Below are 20,532 nucleotides of genomic sequence, written 5' to 3'. Positions count from 1 at the left end.
ATGGAGGGAGCACAGACATTCAGACCATAGCAACATAGATTCCAAATGTAATAAATAATGTGTGACATTCACTTAAAAGGCTGCTTCTCTGCCTGGCTCCATCAGCCCAGCCCCACCCCCACCTTCAGAAGGGTCTCCTCATTATGTCACTTTCTTTTTGTTTTATTTTTTTGTTTTGGGAGTATTGAGAATGTAACCCAGGGGTGTTTTATCACTGGGCCACATCCCCAGCCCTTTTTATTTTTATTTTGAGACAAGATCTTGCTAAATCGCTTAAGGCCTCAAATTGCTGAGGCTGGTCTTGAACTTACCATCCTCCTGCCTCAGCCTCCTGAGTCGCTGGGATTGCAGGTATGCGCCACTGTGCTGGGCCTCACTGGGTCATTTTCTAGAGTGCAGATCTGATCTCCTTCTAATTAACATAATGCTGCCACTCCTTAGCAGGGTGTTTGAGGTCCTTCAGGGCTGGCCCCTGTTCTGGCCCATCTCCTACAAACTCTATGACCTCCCCTCCCAGACCACACATATGTTCTAGAACGTGCCAAGCTTTCTCACGTCTGTCCATGTCTTCACTCATGCTATTTTTCTTCTTCCTGGAGCTTTCATTCCTTTCTCTACATGGATAGCTCTTGCTTCCCAGCTCCCCCAGCGACCCCAGACCCCTAAGATGAAGCCCTCTTGACTCCCTACACATCATCCTTGCTTTGCACCCAGCACTCACTACACACCCAGAGCTTCCAACCTGTCTCATCCCCACTCCCAACATTTTGTGGGCTCTTGAGGGATCATTGCCTTGTTGGACTTTTTATGCACCATGTTTTAATGTACATAAAGAGCAAATTTTTGAACAAAAGTGATCATAAAAGGGATACTAAAGAATCGCAAAATATTTGGCTTTAACTCTTAAAATATGATTTAATTGTATTGTTAAACTCACTTTGTTGCTAATCAGTGAGAAAATTAGATTGTCTTAATGAGATAACTAATGGTATAAAACTGAATTGTTATTGCAGTTGTTATAACCAACCTTGATGCTTCAGTGTAGGCCCATCTGCAGGAGTGAGTTCTGGTGGGTCCTACTGAGCACTTGGAAGTAGAGAGCAAAGTTTGCACATCACTTTCTTAAGAGGACCTCAATCCTCTGTCAACCCCTGCCCAGGTGGTTTTCTCACCTGCAATATTGGGCCTTTTCCACCAGGTGTCACCCTCCCACCAACATCGGAAAGCTTCCTCCTTTCAGAACCTCCATTCTCTGCTGAGTGGCAAGGGGGACCGGTCCAGCCTGTACCTGGTAGAGGGGCCAGGAGATTCCAGTGCACGAGGCAGGTAAGAGTGGACACAGATGGTCTAGAGAGTAAACTCAGAGATGGCCAGTGGAGCTATAAGCTCAATTCCTTCCTGCCTCAGCATCACGGTCCCTTTAAGAGGCTGCCTGTGCCTCCCCGTTAACAAACCCTGTATGGAGAGGCCAGGTGGAGCAGTAGCACCTCTGCCTTCATCCTGTGCAGGGGGCGCTGAGAAGGTGTGGGATTCCAGAAGGGGTGAGCTGCCAGGTTGGATTCTTCTCTCCTTCTGCTGTCTGACAATATCTTGGAATCAGATGTTCTAGAGTTTTCTTAGCCTAGCAAAGATCTGACTAAACCTCCAGAGACAGGGGCCCCCAGAGAGGCCCTTGACCCACACGTACCTCTTTGCTGAGGCCCTGTGGGCTAGGTGCTCTCACCCAGTGCCCCCTCTGTTAACTCCTAGAAATGTCATATGAAATTACAACTTTCGTTGGCTTCTCGGCTTCTCAGAAGTCTCTGCCTAAAAGTCCAGACACCACCGCTGGGTGGGGGAGCTTTCTGGTTCTGCAGAGGCACTGAGAGCCCGGGGCAGCTGTGGTCTCCACCCCAGGCTGCTCTTTCTGCCCTTGTGGTCAGTGGGGCCCCAGCCTTCAGTCCCAGACTCTGAAGTCTAAGACGCCTTGGTCAACTTAAAGCCAGGGAAGGGCTGGGCCCTTGTCCTCACTGTGTCTCTGGTCCCCTCGCAGGCTGGCCAAGGCCCCTCCCCGGCGGGCCCTCAGTGTGGAAGATGTGGGTGCCCCCAGCCTGCCTCGCACCGTGGGCCGCGTGGTGGAGGTGTTCCCAGATGGCACGAGCCAGCTGCAGCTGCAGCGCTCCTCAGAGGGCACTTTTGGCTTCTGTGTAGCCTCTGGGAATGGGCGCCGGGACTCAGGTAAGCCTCTCCCCTTCCTCAGCAAACCCAGTCTTGCCTCTTGGCTCCTGTTGGGTTGCTTCTGGCCTTTGGCTGAGCAGCGGAGCTTTGCAGATTCAAAATCTGCAGGACTGGAGTTTGCAGGAGTCCGCACCTGCAGACCCTGCCCGGAAGCTGTGCAGCCCTGAGGGGTGAAGTGCCCAGGGGTGGGGCTGCCAGGTTTGACTCGCTGTCCCTGCTGCTGCCTAATGACATCTTGAAATCAGAATCTTGAAGGACACCTTTTCATAGGAGAACGGAGGGAAATCGTCCGTGCTTGCCAGGTCCCAGCTATCCCTTTGATGTGGTTGATGTGTTTCAGCAGCTCCCCTCTCCCTTCGGGTCTGTCTGGGCATGTGGAGCCTGCCCACCCGCCTGCCTGCCCGCCTGCCCGCCCGCCTGCCCGTGCCACTCTCCAGGTTCCTCCCTTGGGGCTGGCCTCTGTGGGTCATGATCAGGTGGACCCTGGCTCCAGACTCCTGGCTGGGGCCTGCTGGGTCTTGATTCCACACTGGCCGTCGGGAGACCTGGCCCTCACCTTCCCCTGGCCATTGCTCAGTACCAGCCATCCGTGAGTCTTTCAGAGCAACTCAATTCGTGTGGGCCTTTGCCCAAGGTCTGTGGTCCAGAATGCTGCCAAGGCAAGGGAAAGCTCAAAGCTCTTCCCCAGGTGAGGTGAGGAGGGAAGGAGGGCAGGTACACGGAGGAAGGGGAAGGAGGGGAGGGAAAGGGAGCAATGACCCAGAAAGACATTCTCAGGGCCTGTGTCCCGGGGCCCTGCCAGGGAGGGTTAGTGCTTGCTTTATCTCAAAGTTGTTTAGCCTGGAAAAAAATCTGCCTGCTCCCACGTCTGCAGACGGCACTAGCCCCGGCACCTGTCCCATCCTTCATTATTTCAGCAGCTACATATTGAACACCTGCCAGGGCGGGTTCCAGCAGTACGTAGAGCAGACAGAACCTGACCTCTGAGCTCACATTCCAGTGAGGGAGTTGGGCTGTGTTCACAAAAGGTCTGCCTTGTGAATCACGGATGTGGGATGTGTATGTGTGTGACCTTACAGGCCTCATGTACCTTAGTGAAAAATGTAAGAGACAAACACAAAGCTAGCGTAGACAGCTTTTTAAAGATGACACTGGAGCAGAGACAGGAGGAGCACATTGGTGTCAGGGGAGGAGCATTTGAGGCAGAGAGAACAGCAAGTGCCAAGTCCTGAGGAGGGGGAGTGTGGGCTGCTGGAGGAGCTGCCAGGGGGTCAGGCTGGGGCCCAGCTCAGAAAGGTGGCAGCTGTGCTGCCCTAAGTGACTTTGGCTCTCCCACTGCGTGAGACAGGAGCCACTGGAGGGCTTCAAGCAGAAGGGCAAGATTCTCAGATTTACCCTTGAGTAGGGCCTAAAGCCACTGTGTTGAGAATAGAGCCTGGTGGGACAAAGGCCGTCCTGGAGACCAGTTTCAGAGATGGTGGTGGCCCGGACTGGGGTGGCACCAGACTGAGAGGGTTACAAGAGGTGGATTCTGGGAGTCTTACAGGTAGTTTTGACTAAGTTCACTGATGGATTGGACATGAGCATGAGGACAGGTCCTCCCTACTCTAGACCTGGGGTGGGGGGGAATGCCAGTCGTCACAGGGCGATGGCATTTGTGAGCACAGACTGAGCCTCATCCAGCCCTCCCCAAGCCATCGGCTGCTCCACCTTCTCTGTGCCCCCTCTCCTTAGATGAACCCAGAAGGGTTCCCAGCAGGCCCTGTGGAGCCAGAGAGCCCTGGAGTGGGTGTACTTCAGGGCCCCTGCTGTGAGGTGACCTTGAGCAAGCAACTTTCCCCTCTGAGCTCAGGTCTCTAACATGTGGGATGAGGATAACAGAACCAATCTGAAGAGTCCGACGGGCATTCAGTAAGGCTGGGAGGAAGGTGTCCAGCACTCTTCTTCTCTTCCCTCTGCAGAAAGAGAAGGTATATTTGGGGAACAGAACCCCAGACAGGGACCAGCATGCTCTGCATTCAGCTGTCAATGTGCCCACGGTAAACACAGCGGGGCCCGGTGGCTCTCTGCAATCCCAGCCACTCAGGGGGCTATGGCAGGGGGATTTTAAGTTCAAGGCCAGATGGGGCAACTGAGGGAGATCCTGTCTCAAAATAAAAATAAAATTAATAAAAAGGACTGGAATGTGGCTCAGTGATAGGGCACCCCTGGGCTCAATCCCCAGCACCAAACATGAAACAGAGAGCCCACAAAAGGGCATGCCCCCCTACCCCTCCAAAGTCTCTTTGGCCCCTTTGTAGGTGGAGAGAGCCCTTCCCCGACTTCCTGTCCTTGAGCAGTGATGGGCAGGGTCTGTAACCACCAAGGGCTCCTTGGGCTCCTCCTGGTCTGCTCCCCTTACCACACTGGTCCTCCCAGGTGTGCCCTGCTCCTGCTGCTGCAGTTGGCCCCTGGTGTCACACAGGGATCCCTGAGCACAGGGAACATGGCAGGTCTGGTGCTCCTGGCCTTCTCCAGCAGCAGTTACTTCCCTCAGAGGGCCGTGAGCTGGGGCTGGTCTGGCTCCTTGATAAAAATGTCAGGATGCCGGTGTTAACTTGCTGGCTGTCACCTCCCATTCTACACCAGCCTGTGAGGACAGCTGGCTTTGCCTCTGCTTATAACTGCTGTAACAGAGACCCGCATCCTCAACAAAAGCTACCTCCAGCAGACAACAAATGCCTGCAAGAGCAGCCTCTGTCATGTTGGTTATGACTGAGTTGGGACACCTACCCGTCTCCCCCAAATGCCAGAGTACGGTCAGCATTCTTCTGGGGTCTATCCTTACTCCCCACCTGCTTCTCCCACTGCGCATCAGACGCTTCCCCAGAGTCACTGGGGTTCCCTCCATCCCTCCCCCATGCCACAGGGGTGGAGAAGAGCAAGCAAGCTGCTCAGATGCCATAGAGAGGAAGTAAAGAGAGGGCAAGGCCTGGCGGAAAGCCCCGTGCAGCCAGGAGGGCAGACGTGCTTTGAGGAGGGGTGACGGAGCCTTGCTGGGAAGGTTCAGCCTGTCCAAGAAGCAACCAAAGGGAGCGCCAGACCCCAGGCCGGGGAACGTGTGCAGAGCCCTGTGTGCAGAGCAGAGCCCAGACCCCGGTGCTGCGAGCAGGAGCAGGGGCAGGGGCTCCTGCAGACCCCAGGCTCAGGGGCTGGCTCTGAAAAGCCAGACTGAGGCCGAGCTGGACCCGGCTCCTCCAGGCCACTAATCCAAGGTGCCATAGATGGTTTCAAACCAGACCCTGAAGAACTAGCCAGATGCCCCTTCGTGTTCTTGCTGTGCACCTGGTTCTAGAAGAGGAAGTGGAGACGGCCGTGTGTGGGCAGCTGTTCACGTCTCCCATGTGCAGCCAGCTGGGCAGGGCTGGCAGTGGGAGGGGTGGAGGCTGCGCTAGGCTGCCCAGCGAATTCCAGTGTGGTCAGCTCCACAAATGTTGTCCCTTAAGGTCATCCCCTGTAGTCCTCTAGCAGGTTGGGCTAGGCCCTTAGACCCCTGTGGTCACTCAGTACAGAAAATGGGTAGTGGGGTCCAGCTTTCCCTGAAAAAGCTGTGCCTCATTTAATCTCAGATGGAGCAGCTGATGGCGAATTTGAGAGGGTGTCCAGCCCTCAGCTGGATGCTTTTGTGCCTCTTGGCCAGCAGAGGACAGGGGAAGCCAGCCCAAGTCTTGCAGGGCCTGCCTCAGCAACATGGGCTCCCTGAGAATCAGCAGCAGAGAATAGGCAGAGAAGCACGGTCCCCTGTGCTTGCTGGGCACCTTCGAGACACAGGCAATAATCATGCTGGCCAGGCGGGGCCTCTTCACATGGAGGGGAAGGGAGGGGGTGTGTGAAACAGAAGAGTAAGCCATCATGGCTTCTGAAGTATTTTTCCTGGGCTTTTGCCCAGATGCCTCAAAATCCCAAGTGAGGAACTGTATGTGAGTAGGACAGTAGGTCAGTCCCAGAGGTACCATGTGGCAAACAACTGGGCCTCAGCTATTTCCACTAACACCCTGGCCATTGTGCTGGTCCTGTGCCACTCAGGGTGGCAGCTGGATCTATTTATGAGTCCCACTGAGTTCCAGGAACCCAGTAGGCATTTAAAAAAAATATTTTCTTCTTTATTTTACATCTTGGAAAAAGATAAGATTAATTCAGTCACACTGGGGTGTGGATGAACAACACCATCCTCAAGTGTTTTCACTTTTAAAGAGGAGACAGAGAAATGGGCTTATGCCGTGGAAGAGACACACTGTATCTCAGTATAAAGCCAGTTGTTGCAAGATAGAACCAGGTGTGTGTGCATGTGTGTGCGTGCGTGTGTGTGCACACGCTTGTGCGTGCGCGTGGCTGTGCCCCACACCAGCCCTCTCCCCCTGCGCTTGGACAGCACCTGCAGCGCTGCCAGCTCTGACTCGGGTCTCACTTGCTGCATTCTGCCTTGTTTTGCAGGGCTCTACGTGCAGGAGATGGCTGACCTGGACACTGCCAAGCTGTACTCAGGGCTGCTCGGGGTGGGGGACGAGATCCTTGAGGTGAATGGGGCCAAGGTTGCTGGGCTGGGCCTGGCTCACGTCCAGGAGCTTCTGGCCCACTCAGAGAGTTTGTCACTACGTGTCCTGCGGCAGAGGCCTATCCCACGGTGACCCAGAAGTGCAGCTGGAAGCTCTGAACTGCCCCGGGATTGAATGGCTGGAATGCACTGAAGAGATACTCTGTGGACCGTTTTAAACCACAGATGATGGTGACATGTAGCCCCTCGGGCTATGGCAGGGCTTCTGTGATTGACTCCCCTAGGGCCAGAAATCTGTGGGAGATCATTAATTTATGCAGAACTGGGGAAAGAAAATCCTGATGTCCTTTTATGCTCGAGGTGATGGCAACATTGACTTGCCCCATGTTGGGGCATATTGGAGAGATTCCATGGGTCCTTTATTGGCCCTTGAGAACTGGTCCCATTCCCCTTCAAAGGTGCCCCTAGTCCCCAACACTGCAGAACCAAAGATGGAGGCCATATCAGCCGTCTCTCCTGGCTCCCACTCACCACCTTTGCTCCTCATCCAGAAAGGGACACAGCATCCTGGAGTAATAGCCAGCCAGCCAGCAGATACCCCAAGCCAAACCTCCAAACCTGTGGCCTGATGAAGTACTCCACCCCCGTCAGGATGTGAGAGTATTTGGAAGATGTTATCTGGTACCCAGAACCTTAAGAATTTCTAGGAATTTTTTTTTTAATGATATGTAAGGGGATATGTAGGGGGAAAAGTGAAATCAAGGCCAAGTTCAGGGAAGTACAGCTGAGGTGGGCAGAAGCTGGCCCGTGGGTCCCCCCCCCCTCCAGTTGCTGCAGCCAGGCCAGGAAGGCCGCGGCTTTGTTCTCGCATCCAGCGTGCAGACAGGGCTGCAGCTGGTGTCCCACTGCCCCCAGCTGCAAGCTCCCTATCCAGACCTCCCTGGTGGCAGCCGTGGGTGGGCAGGCAGGCAGCAGGGAGGCTGCAGAGAACCGGGGTGGCCATTCCACCTGGGTGCTTCCTACGCTGGGCTTGGATACGGCCAGAAGGGTTGGGGTTCTGCCCGTGTGTGGCCATGCGTCAGTCTTAAATTATTAAAATGCAAGCTGAAACTTCTCTGGGCTCACTTGGCTTTCACTAGCCCTTGGAGGCCTGGGACTGGGCAGAGGCAGGAGGGTGGCCAGTGAGCCTGCCAGAGGCGAAGGCGGGGGAGGCCCCCAGGGTTAAAGTCACAGACAATGTAGATGCAGAAGCCTCCAGGGAGAGGCTGGAAGAGGAGCCCTGGGAAAGGTTGAAGATGGGGAGAGACAGCCCAGGGGCGTGGCTAGGTGCCGCTGGGGAGTGAGCTAGGCAGCCTAGAGCCATTTTGGAACTTGCCTGGTGTTAACTGTGGTAAATAATAATAATAACACAAAACCACACACCATCAGCAGGCTGAAGTGAGTGTCCCAGGCAGCTTTCAGGGGCACAGGGAGGCTAAAGAAGACTGTGGGTGAGGAAGGGCCCTGGTGTGGGGAAGCAAGCCTGAGGGGTGATGACAGGTGACCCAGGGCCTCAGCAGCAGAACCAGTTAAAGTCCCTCTCACAGTGGCCTGGAGGCTGGGGCTGAGATTCCACCTGAGCCCAGAGGCTCAGAGCAGGGGTGAGGGAGGAAGAGCAACAAGCTTTAGGGGCTGGGGCACCTCAGAGACAAACTGGGTCCCCTCCCCACCCAAAACAGCCCCACCGTTGGAAACTACAGCCGAGGAAACCCTGGCAGCTCCAGCACCCCTCAGGGTCATGAAGCAGGAGAAATTTCACCTTGAAAAGGACTTCAGAGCTGGGGGTGTAGCTAGTGGTAGGGTGCTTGCCTAGCATATGCAAGGCCCTGGGTTCCATCTGAGCATGGCAAAGGGCAGGGGAGGGTTTCAGGGTCCAAAAGCACCCTGGGTTTTCTGGATGGCAAGGACTGCCTGCCTTCCTGCCTGAGGAGCTGGGGTGGGGTGGCTTTGGGAGGAGACAGGGAAAGTCTCTGGGGAGGAGCTCCTGCAGCGGCCACCCACCAGGTGCGGGCCAGGCCTTGCCATGTTTATCTAGTCTTTATTACTATTATCATTTTTACAGTATTGGAGATTGAATCCACGGTGCTTTACTACTGGGCTAAATCTCCAGTCCTTTTTATTTTTTTTTATTTTGAGACGAGGTCCTACGTTGTTGAGTCTGGCCTTAAATCTGCCATCCTTCTGCCTCAGCCTCCGGGGTGGCTGGGATTACAAGTGTGTGCCACCATGCCTGGCTTAGTCTCTAAGATAGTTCTGCCGGGTAGGTCTGACTTACTGCCTTCATTTCACAGGGATGGAGAACCAAGTTCAGGGGCAATGGCCAGGCTCTCCTCCCCTACCCCTGTGATTTGGGACCTATTCTTCCCACTGCTGTGCCCCCCCCCATGCCAGAATAGCCTAGAAGGAAGGGGAAAGGCACCCAGGACAGTGGGTGGGAGGCACCAACTTTGCTTCAGTGACCCCTCAGGGTGAAATAAAGCCGGGCCTGATTGTGTGCCGGGAGGGACTCCGGTTCTTCCAACCTCCCGTCTGCCGCTGCCATTCGCTGTGCTTGGGGAGCTGCTGACGCGGAGGCCCAAGGCCTCCTCACAAACAGGACCATCAGAACCTTCCTGGTTTATTACCAGGAGCCAAGCCTGGTGCCAGGCAAGAATGGGGCCCTGCGGAAGACACCCAGTCAAGCACAACATAGCCACACAGCCTGGGCGGGCAGCAGAGGTCCTGGAACCCTGTGGCCCTGAGGGAGGTCCTGCGAAGGGCAGGTGATTTGGGGGGAGGTGCGGGTCTTGTGAGGGGAGCGGGAACTTAACTGCAAGGACAAGGCCTCAGGACAGAAAATCCAGAGCCTGTGTGAAGGTTCGGTTTCCCCACATAGAGGGACCCATGTCCCCAGAGGCTCACAGGATGCACCTGATATTGGGAACACACAGAACAGAGAGGCACCAACGTTAGCCTCAGACCTGTCAGTCTTCAGGTGTGAGGGGAAGGAAGCAGTTCAAAAGCCACCAGGAGAAGCCGCCTGTGTCTCTTGGTGCCGGGTGCAGCGGGAGGGAGGAGGGAGTTCTGCTGAGGCCTTGCGACCAGGAGGGGACTGTACAGGTGGCAGCAATCCCATCCTCCCTCCGGAGGCAACTGTGAGTCGCATTGGCACAGCAGAGTGTCGCCGTGAGCCTGGGCAGAACGAAGGACGCAGGACGCACCAGGCCGCCTCTAGCCTTTGTCCACACCACGCTCAGCAACTTCTCCGCCTCTACTCACGGGTGGCAGAGAATGCCGCGGCCTTTGTGACAAGGCCACTTCCTTGAGGCGGCATCTGGGCACAGGCTGGCTTGAGCTGCTGAAGTCGCAGAGGGCGGGTTTCGTGGGTTTTGCACGCCCTTGATCGCCAGCAGCACTGCGGATGCCCAGGCCCGGATGAAGAGGACCCCCCTTTGCCCTGGAGGAAGGCACAGTTGGGGGCAAGAAAGGGACAGACAACCCCAGCACGGTGCCTGGGTATTGCTGAAAAGCGCTGGAGACAGGCGCAGAGCCAGGCTGGGAGGACGCAGCTGGCCTGGGATGGGAAGGTTAATGGGGCGACCTCAGGCCCTGTTTGTGTGGCAGGAACCCGGGGACCCAAGAATGAGCTTTAGTGCATGCAGTGTCCCCATACCTCAGGCAAGAGAGGGAGCCACAGGCATGGCTTGAACTTTGGAAACCAAAGTAAACCTGGGACTCCGGGGACTGTGCAGTCGCTGTCCACCCCACCCCCCTGCCTGCCAGCCTGCTTCAGGCTGCTGGGACACAGCCCTGAATCCCTAGGGCAACTCTGGGGGTGAGGGCAATATAGTACTTACCTTGGAGTTAGTCTGAAGAAGGAATCTGAGACACAAAGGTTAAATCACTACCCAAGATCCAAGATCCACAGCAAATAATTGCGGAGGCAAGATTCAAACCCAGTGGATTGCACCTCAACCGGAGGATCGCAGAACATTGCCTCCCTCCACCTCCTTAGCCTGACAAACCCACGTGTGGATGGGCCATAAGAGCAATGCTGCAGGAGACTAGCATTTGACCAAAAGAAAAAAGAGTGGACAGAGGCTGCAGAACAGAGCAGCTGGCCTAAGGCAAGGGCAGGTTCCGCCCACTCTGGTTGAGCTGCTGGGGAGCTGAGGAAACCTCCCAGGCCTGGTCCCTAGGGAAAGACAGCCTAGATTCCCATCACCAAGAAGAGGTGCGGGACTCAGGAGTGGTGTAGTGTCATGCCCGTGGACTTCCTAGTCCTCTGAGCGGGCTCCAGGTTGGGGATTACCAAGTGGGCATTTGGGGACAGGGCTTCATCTCACCGCACCTTCATTCACTTACTGTTCCCTTAAATGCTTATTGGGGGGTCTTTGCTGGGGTGTCCTTCCCCTTGTCTACCCACACCACCTGGCAGCCTTCAAAGAGATTATGCTTCCTGTCTCGGGGAGCACCCAAGCATGCGGACTCTGGCCCCCTCTCATTAATTTCCATAAAATCTTGTGCCCAGGGCTCTGTATGGTGACTCTCTTTAGGTCAAACTTACCTGCCAACAACTGGACTTCCCTGGCCCATCGGCCCAACCCATTTTCACCGCTCCCCCAATCCCCAGGCGAATTCTAGAGCTATTCAAAAGGCCCGGCTGTCATTGAATCCCCTTCCCTCCCTTTCCCCACCACCCTCCGTGGAGCTTCTTTCCCACAGAGCCAGAGCACCTGCTTAGAAATGGCAGCCGCCTTCCTTGGCAAGCAGCTCTGCTCAGCTCTCTCAGGCTGTGGGTTTGGCCAGGTCGGAGTGCGGCCCCTGAGGAAGGGGCTGCTGGGACTGGCTCGGATACTCAGCCTGCAAAGCCAGGGCTTAACAGCTGCCTGCCAGTCCTGGAGGGTACTGCCGGCTGTCCTGTGGATGCCTGGCCACCCGCCGAGCCTGCCTTTGTCTCAGCCTTCTGCAACCTGGGCTCAGGCCCCTACTCACAATGTGGAACTGCCCTGAGGGCTCTGGCCAGGTGCCAGGCCTGGGGAGCGGACTGCTTTGCTCTGGGGTGCCCGCATCCCCAGCTACAGCTGTGAGAAAAAGGCAAGCCGGCATGCCCCAGGCCACAATGGAGGCACCGAGGCAGGAGGCCCCACTCTACCGGGACAGAAAGGCTTCCCTGGAGAGCCAGCTCCATGCCCTGTGGCCCCCAAGCTCGCCAGCCTCCACCCGCTCCAGAGTTAAGTAGGAACAAGGAATGCTGGCAGGAGCCGAGCTTCTGGCAGCCTTCAGATGCCAGTTTTGGTTCTCATCCTGGGCACCCAAGACGTCTCTAGGCTTTTCTGGGTTTATACAATCGAGTTTGGCTCACTTATTTTGCTTAATTCTAGCCAAATAAATAAAAGCTTCAAAACGTGTTATCAGTTAGGATGACCTGCCCAAGATCCTGGACCAGGTCAGCAGATTTCTTGACTCTCCAATGGGCTTAAAAAAATTGAGACATGGTCAAGTCCAAGGCAACTGGTATCCATGCTATATCCCGGCACTGCTGAGTTCAACGCCTTAATCCTCCACTAATGTGCACAGCGGCTTTGATGCCTCCTCCCCCTCGGCTCTGTGCAACCACTGCTCAAGTTAGAAGGATGGCTGAGACCCGCCCCCCACCACTGAAATCAGTCTCAAGGAGGAAAAGGTCAGACCTGGGTTCCAAGTCTCTCTTGTGCTTACTGTTGTTTCTTAGTTACTTCACACCTTACTTTTCAGGTGTAAAACAGATCTCAACAGCGTGTACCTCATAGGTTGTGAGAATTAAGGGGAAACTATAGCCTTGCTGAAAAGACCTGCCAGGTCACCAAGTACCACCCAGAAGCACTAGCTCTTTAGATAGAAAATCTGAGAAACTAGCTCCTAAAAATGACTGACGAGCTCTTCCCAGAGGCCAGCACTCCAGTAAGGGGGAAAGGGGACCCGAGTCTCTTTTGTTCTAGTCTCTGTGCTCCCCACACTTTGTCCTACAGAAACCCCATTCTGGCACATCTTGAATGTGTGGTGTGGCTGGAGTCCCAAGCTTGGCCAGAGGAAGCACAGTTCCTACTTCCCATCTTCCTGCCTGACCCCGAAGCACAAGTGGGTGTTCATCAATGGGGGCAGGAGAACAGGGGCCTGTGCTTGGATATGAAAAAAAAAAAACTTAAGAACAAAAATGAGAAACAACGACAGAACACCCGAGACAGTTTAAGGTCTCTCCATTTCTCTTTAATACTGAACAGTATTTTTCATACAGTTGTAACATGATCTCAAGAGAAGTAAGAAATATTACCGATAGACTTCGGGGTGTAAAAATATCACTCTTAAGGGTGGCTAGCTGAGTTTTTGTTTTGTTTTACCCAAGTATATTTTTTCAAGTTTTCAAGTTTGCAGTGTCATAAATCTTAGGATTACAATCAAAGCTGTAGATGTTGTTTTATTTTGTAGGGATGCTTTCCTGTAGCCTGAAGTCCGAGATGCTGTGGCAGTGGTTCTCAAACTCAAGCATGCATTGGAACCCTCTGGACAGCTTGTTAAGACAGTACTGACCTCCAGACTTGCCGATTCAGCAGGTCAGAGAGGGGTCTGGGAATGTGCATTTCTAACAAGTTCCTGGGTGATGCTGTAGCCACCCTGGTCCCATACCACCTCGGAGGGCCACATATAAAGGAAACAAATCTAGCTGTGGTCAAGGCTGGTTAAACTTCCAGCCTCTGGCCCCTTCTCACCATCTCAAGGGAAGCTGCTCAGGTGTCTGCAGTTCTAACCTGACCCCATTCCCTTAGTGTGCACCTTCCAGTTACTTAAAATTAAAATGCTGCAAGGTTATTTATGCGTGGATAATATATAATGATTGATTTCTGCTGGGCTTTGCCTATCTCTAAATCATACTTATTTCTAATAACAAATAAGCCAAGGAAAAGCCCATTTCCACTTACAAACTTGTAACCCATCCATCATTTAGGGCTGGGGTCCCTTGGTCCTCCCCTCAGTGGCTTCTCGGCCCCCTTACCCTGGGTACTCTCTCAAGTCTGTCCGTGGAGAGCTGGGCCCACTCTTGGCCAGTTATGAAGCCATCGCAGGAGCTTAAAAGCAGTTCCAAAAGCTTCTCTGGGGTCCTGGCTGTCCTCTCCCCATCCCAGAGGGCAGGACACGCACTGTTTGCTGGGGATAGAGACATAGGCCTCTCCCAAGCTGGACCTCAGCTCGGGGACACACCTCCCACTCACAAACGGCGTCTCGGCGGGATCTACATTCTGTGGAGCTGGGCAAACAGCCCCGAGCTTGATCCCACCCCAGGGCTGCAGCTGCCACCAAGGCCAAGGAGCAGGGCCTGAGAGCAAACGAGGAAGCTGACTGGCCTTATTTTAACATCCCCTGAATAACCAAGTGGCTCTGAGTTTGACAGCTCATGACCTTAAAAGATAACCTGATACCATGCACTGTTCTCAGGAAGGTCTGGCTACAGTCGGCAAACCAGGGCCATGAGACGTTCACGTGAAGCCCAAGCAACAGGCAGGCATTCAGGACAACGCGGTCTCAGCACAGTGAACATCTACACAGCCACAAAGGTCACATCCAGAGGAAAAGAGCACCACATGTTAGTTTATGGCAGAGGGAAACCAAGTTTTTTCCTCTCCAACCACTTCCCCAACAGCTGAATTAGTGAAGAGACTGCAGTATACAAAGAGCTCCCAAATATGTCTAGGTCACTACAACCTGGCCTCGGTGCCACTGGAACTTTCAGAGCTTCTGTATTCAAAAGGAAAAAAAAAAAATCACATAGTCTACAGCGAAGTGTTGTGCACAAGTCAGTATCCAATGACCTCTGTCACCGAAGTCAGCCTCAACTTGTTCCACAAGCTGTGTGGGTGCCCGGTGGCCAAGTCCAGAATGCAGTGCACCCCCATGCACACTGGGGTGAGCTGTTATTGTTCATCTGCAACAAGATCACACTCAGTGATCCCAGGTCCCTCTGAGTTGACCCTCTAGAGGGCACAAGGCAGGTCTGCTCTGTTGGCATTTCTCTGCCTGAGTCACCAAGCACCAGGCACAAGGCTCACTCAGGGCTGCCTGGGGCTGAGGGGCAGCTCTACTCCCTATAACACTCTTGCTTTTTGGATCCAACACCAGAGGCAATTCCCAGTGAGCATTACCAAGAAAACAGGCGACAGTGGCACCCATGTTTACAAACAGCTGACCAATGTGGCCACACCAGAATCAGACCATTTAAGCATATTTTCTGAAGGCTGGGAGTTAGGGCAACTGGGCATTAAAAGGAAGACCACCTCCTCTTACCAGGCTATCCGGGGACTCAACTTGCCCGACTGGGAAGGAAGGCCCAGGAGGAGCAAGGTGCCTAGCAAGGCCTCTCATAGGGTCCCATCTTTAGTGCCCTCTCCACGGCAATGGAGGGGGAGATACATCTTAGAAGCCTTTGGTTCACCTTCTCTCTAGGCAAAGAACATTCCTTTGGGAAAAAAATATTCTTGAAAACTTGGGAGGGAAAGAAATACCAGTGAGAGAAAGAGAACTACAGGCTGCACATTCCATGTTTTAGCGTGTGGTTTCCAGACAGCCACTTGTTTTGCTTACAGATTCACCTTGTGGTACCAGGTGGAGCTGAGCAGTGCACCATCCACACAGCTGAAATGCAACTCACAGTCGTCATTTGATTTCTTGATCTTCATATGCTCCAAATTCTTCAGAAAAGTAACAGGCAATAGCTGTCCCTCTGGTCTCACTTTATAGCCAGGGAAATTACCAAAAGAAAAATCTTGGCTCCACCACCTTTACTTACAGAAGGTAAAATACTTAACAGAGACAGATTTCTGTTGAGTTAGACTCGATTTCTTTTCACAGCCCTTAATCTCACGAGGTGAGAAGGCATGGAAGTTGCCAAGTTGTTGGCTACCAGACCCATCAGTCTGTTTAACTCTGGCTAAGAGCAGAGAATAATGGGCAAGTTACCAAGTTTCCCCCCTTCAGCTCTGGTGTGAATTCTGAAGTTGTGCAAGATCCTCATGTAACACACACACACACACACACACACACCCCACTGCAATTCCATTTGCCACACAGTCCAAAGCAAACGTAGCATTGTGATTTTTCACAGTCCTCACAAAGACAGGAACACAAATTAGAGGACTAGAAACTGAAGGTGTTTTGGTTTTCCAGCTGGACTCCCACTCGGGCCAACTCTCGGTGGTCCATTCACACCTGCCCTCCAGATCGGTCACATAAATGTTCTTCTCGCAAACATAGATGTTTATGAGCTCCTTCTCTCTGATCCACCGCATTCTGCCAGTTCTTTAAAAATGACGACTGAGCCTCGGTGTGGAGGCTGAAGGGAAAGACCCTGGGCTGCCAGCAGGAGGCACTCACAAGCAGCGAGGGTGTCCCTATCGCCCCCCCCCCCCCCCCCGACTCTGGGACAGAGTGAAGGGAACACTTAGGTTATCTCCATCTCTGGGGAAGAAATATTTGTCCTTGAAAATAAATGTAGGCCCCTGGCCTCTGCACTTCACTGCCAGTTTAGGAGTCTGTGTGGAGGCCCTTCCAAGGAAGGCTATTCTGCGGTGACTCTCAGCGGGCACAGCAGGGTCAGGCTGGCTCTAGGTCAGTCTAAGGTGGGAGTGGGAGTGCCTTGCAGGGGGAACCTGTATTTAAGTTGATTCTCCCTCTCAACATTCCCTACTCAGCTTCACCCCATCACGTCTCAGCCACCGTTCAGCAATCACCTTCCAACAGTGAGGTCAAAATGCCAATGCAAAAGAATGGAACAACATGCTGCCCGGGGCCACCAAACTTGGCCCTAAACTAACGGGAGTGTCTTACTCATAAAATGACCAGGCGTGTTCTATACAGGCCTTACTGTACTGACCAGGGTCTGCTGACAGCAGGAGAATAGCAAGGCTTTTGAACAGGGGACCTTGTCATTCTCTGAGGTGCTACTTCTCATAATGAGGAGTGAGCAGAACGGCGCTTAAACAAGGTCCCACTTATTTTTAACAAAAGACTTCTTAATGCAAACCTAAGCACCATCCCTGGTCTAAGTTTATAGAAGACTATCTGAATAAGTCTTAAAACTTTTAAAACATAAATAACCTGATATCCTACCTTTGAAGCCCTTTGTAACAGTCTCTTTTTTTCCTAATTTAAAAAGAAATAATTTATTTATATATCAAAATTTGAGTTGAGTGTAAACATGGATGCCAACCACCCTTTCAGCTTTATAAATTTGCTTTTAGCTTTCATTAACAGGCAGATTTCCTTACCTACCATGCTCCTAAACAAGATAGAATATCCTTCTTTAAAAATTGTTACAAATATTTATTAAAAAGTGCAATTCAAAAGTTAGCTGGGCAAGCGCACTTGTTGCAAAAAATCACAAAAAAGGGGAACCTCCCCCCCACAAACCAATCCACAAGAAATACAAACAAAACAAGAAAAGTAAGAAAAAAGTTAGGGTGCCGAGGAAAGCACGAAAAGACAAGGAAAGGAGGAGGCCAGGCTTCAACTCTGCCTGGGTGCTACTGCTCTTTCCAAGTGCAAAGGCAGCGGCGCCCAGAGGCCAGCAGCCCCCGGGGCCCAGCTGCGGCTCTGGGTCCAGCTGCTACTCTAACATCAGGTTATGCATCGGGGAAGCTATAAAAAATATCCTATATACATGTGCGCATTCGAGGCCTTTAAAGCCATCAGAAGCTTGAAGTGTAGTGTCTCAGCAGCTTCAGCTACTTAAGCTCAATTAAAGCATCTATCATTACATTTGGATTGGCTCAGTTATTAGAATGGATGATCCAGTCAAGCTGACATCTTCAGGAAGAAAAGAGTCAGGTTCACTTACCCGTCTTGCCATTACTCACAGGGTAAGGGAAATCTGGCCCAGAAATAGCCTTTTTGGGTCAAGATGGTTTCTGCGTAAATGTAATAAATGTACTAACCACTCCAACCCCATCCCCCAATGGAGAGTGCCACCAGAATAAAATAAGTGTCAGTGAGGACAAGCCAGCATCCTAATCCGTTTGAGTGCGCTTCTGCACTGTTCAGCAATGATGTATTCAAGGGTTCCCCTAAAAATGTAAGTTGCACCTCTGGGAAGAAGCCCCGGGACAGCGGCGTGCAAAGAGCAGGTCTGGCCCCCCCTCTGGAGACACCATCACCCCTTCCCTGGGCTGCGCCAGAGCAGGTCCTGGTGCGCCTTTTAATTGCTCTTGTCCATTAAAGCCAAAGGCTGTTAGCGACCCCAAGCCCCAGGGTGTCTCACTGTTTCCATTAGTTTTCCCACCACACAAAAAAAGCACCTGGAAAAGCAATTTTATCTCAGCCCTGACCCCTGAAAAATGAAACACGGCATTTGCAGTCACAAACTGCTTCTGAGCCTTCTGTCCCCGTCAACAACCAGCTCTTGGGGAGTGAGAAATGCTCTAGCGATGGGAAACGGCCCGCCCAGGCCGCCTCCTGGCCCAGGCCGCCTCCTCGACAGGGATCTTTTGATGGACAGCAGGAGAAAGAAGCTGCCAGAGACGGGCGAATCGGGCTCTGCCGACCCTTCTGGGCGACTCAGTCTCTCCTCAGGGAGTGGGGTCCAGCAAGGCAAAGCAGTGGCTAGTGGCCCCCAAACAGGACGGGCAGCAGGGGTGTCGTCCGACAGGAGTGCAGTCCCTCTTCCTCTTCTCGCCAGTCCTGCCAGCGCGGGAGGGAGGGGCGTCTGGCGGTGGAGTCGGGAGGAGTGTGTGCCCAGGGCACTGCCCCTGCCCTGGCTCCTGTGCAGGAGGAACCCGGGCCACGGGCGCCACCGTCACAGCACCAAGAAGAGGACCAGCACGACCAGCAGGATGGCGAAGAGGACAGCGATGGCACACCACTGGCGCCGATCTGAAAGGCAGGGCAGAAAGATTAGCCCTCCTGGGGCTGTGTGTCCCCAGACACGGGTGCAAGGATTAAGGCAACGGGGCAGAGGACCTGGACCCTGCCTGGTTGCCTGGGACGCTAATGGTGCTCTGATCTTGGGCTGCGCTTAAGACTTTGAACATGGGCCTGGTAATAAGTACGTGCTCTGAGTCCAGGTCTTTAATTAAAATCCGTGGCTCTTAGCTTTTTTCTGGGGGTTAGTGCGTCCCTGGAAAAGGTGCTGGAGTTGGCATTACAGATCAAAGCCTGCCTGCTTTAATCTCCCACCAAAGTCAAGTCATTTAATTCAACAATGATCATGCTCTTTTCTCAATGAGAGGGTGGAAGGGAGATGAAAGCTACTGCTGGTCACTTCAGGAAATGAACAGCTGAAAAAGCTGCTCTCCAGTGAGAGAGGAGGATTAATCTCATACCATACCACTCAAGGAAGACGTAAGATTACTTAGCCAGTAACTGTGATAAAGTAATTTATATGGCTCATCTGCAAGTGCAAGTGGAATGCCTTTTCTTTTCTACACTGCCAACAGGTTAGAACTGCAGGCACAGAACACGGACCCGAGTCCCTCTCAATGGCCGAGAGCAGGGAGGGCAGTGGTCAGAAGAACCCGGGCAGGCCTGGGGAGGCGGCAGTGCCGCCTGTGGTCCATAACTCTACACCAGCTGTAGCTACAAGGGGACAGTCACACAGTGCGCAAGCATGGAACACAGGAGATGCCATCATCATCAGGAGGCTTCCTTACCGGGGGGAACCAGCTGGCCCTCATAGGTGAGCCCTGCTATCTTCCACAAAGGGTCTGACTGATGGAGAAGATTTTCACTAGGCCATGAAGAGGCAGCTCAACCACAGGAATAAGAGTTCCAGCTGAGCAGCAGGATAAGGTACACGGATTCAGTAAGTTTACTGGAAAGCCCACAGGCCTTAGCACACCAGAGACCTAGGCTGTGATGAGGGCTGGATCTAGGAAAACAGATGGCAAACATCGCCACAAAGCAAAACATGCACTTAAAGTCATTTTAAATGTCATAGATATAAAAGTCTTAGAACTGGCCAAGAGAACTGCCAAAGACACTAGGTAAACACTAGAAAGACACTGGTATTATCTTAGTGTGCAAACAAACCCTGTCTACCTCAGCCGCGCCAGGACCCACTAAGTAACCCTGGGATCAGGACCAAGATCCCAGGTCACCCACATCTGTGCTGAAGTCGTGCTGCTCCAAAGGACGCGGGAGCAGGTTCAGCCTCCCACAGCCTGTCAATGTGCTCAACTAACACATCCATGGTCAGGAAGGTTTGTGTATCCACTTTCTTTCTTCTCTCTAGAGAGCTGAACTTCCAGTTTCCAGTCCAGCATGGAGGGAGCTTAGAAGTTAGCACTTTTTGTCCCATCAAGTAAAAAGCTGAACTGAAAACTGAGTAACTTCCTAGATCCATCAGACAAATAAGGTCACAGGGTAGAAGGCTGCCTCCAACACTGAGAAATCTATGGTAAACACAGAAAATCACAACAGAACAGAAATCCTCCGGCAGTAGCCTCCACTGGAACTGGTGCCCCGAGGGAAAGCTGAACAACCATGGTCAACACTAGAAGCTGGGGGTGGCCAAGTCGCAGTCAGAAGAGCCCCAGGGAGTCTCCTGAAAGGGACCCCCGCACTCCTCTGAGTTTTACTTCCTGAAGCTCAACCAGATTCTCACAGAAAATGTGGAGAAAAATCTCTTCTCGCTTCTGAAAGATAAAGGGGTAAAAAACCATTTGCAATAAGCCAGAGAATTCTGTTCTTCACAGGACCATTCCATTTTTTCTGCACAAACTGTTTCGCCAGAGCCTAAC

At 52.9% G+C, this 20,532-nt stretch overlaps 2 protein-coding genes across 3 annotated transcripts in view; one reads left to right on the top strand and one right to left on the bottom strand.

The window, feature by feature from the left end:
- Positions 1-7,819, top strand: part of Kiaa1614 (KIAA1614 ortholog) — a 33,394-nt gene extending 25,575 nt beyond the window's left edge. Inside the window, exons 8-10 of the mRNA XM_034636356.2 lie at positions 1,199-1,326; positions 2,033-2,217; positions 6,691-7,819. Of these exons, the coding sequence (XP_034492247.2) occupies positions 1,199-1,326; positions 2,033-2,217; positions 6,691-6,884 (507 nt within the window). The 3' untranslated portion in view covers positions 6,885-7,819. The remainder of the gene's footprint in view (positions 1-1,198; positions 1,327-2,032; positions 2,218-6,690) is intronic.
- Positions 7,820-17,098: 9,279 nt separating this feature from the next.
- Positions 17,099-20,532, bottom strand: part of Stx6 (syntaxin 6) — a 38,014-nt gene continuing 34,580 nt past the window's right edge. For both annotated transcript variants that reach the window (XM_027934967.2, XM_071600262.1), the window contains exon 8: positions 17,099-18,667. In XM_027934967.2, the coding sequence (XP_027790768.1) occupies positions 18,591-18,667 (77 nt within the window). In that variant the 3' untranslated portion in view covers positions 17,099-18,590. The remainder of the gene's footprint in view (positions 18,668-20,532) is intronic.

The sequence above is a fragment of the Marmota flaviventris genome, chromosome 12 (genome assembly GCF_047511675.1).
Source record: "Marmota flaviventris isolate mMarFla1 chromosome 12, mMarFla1.hap1, whole genome shotgun sequence".
NCBI classification, from domain to species: domain Eukaryota; kingdom Metazoa; phylum Chordata; class Mammalia; order Rodentia; family Sciuridae; genus Marmota; species Marmota flaviventris.
Note: the sequence above shows the minus strand (reverse complement) of the source record. Positions and strands in the feature narration are given on the sequence as shown.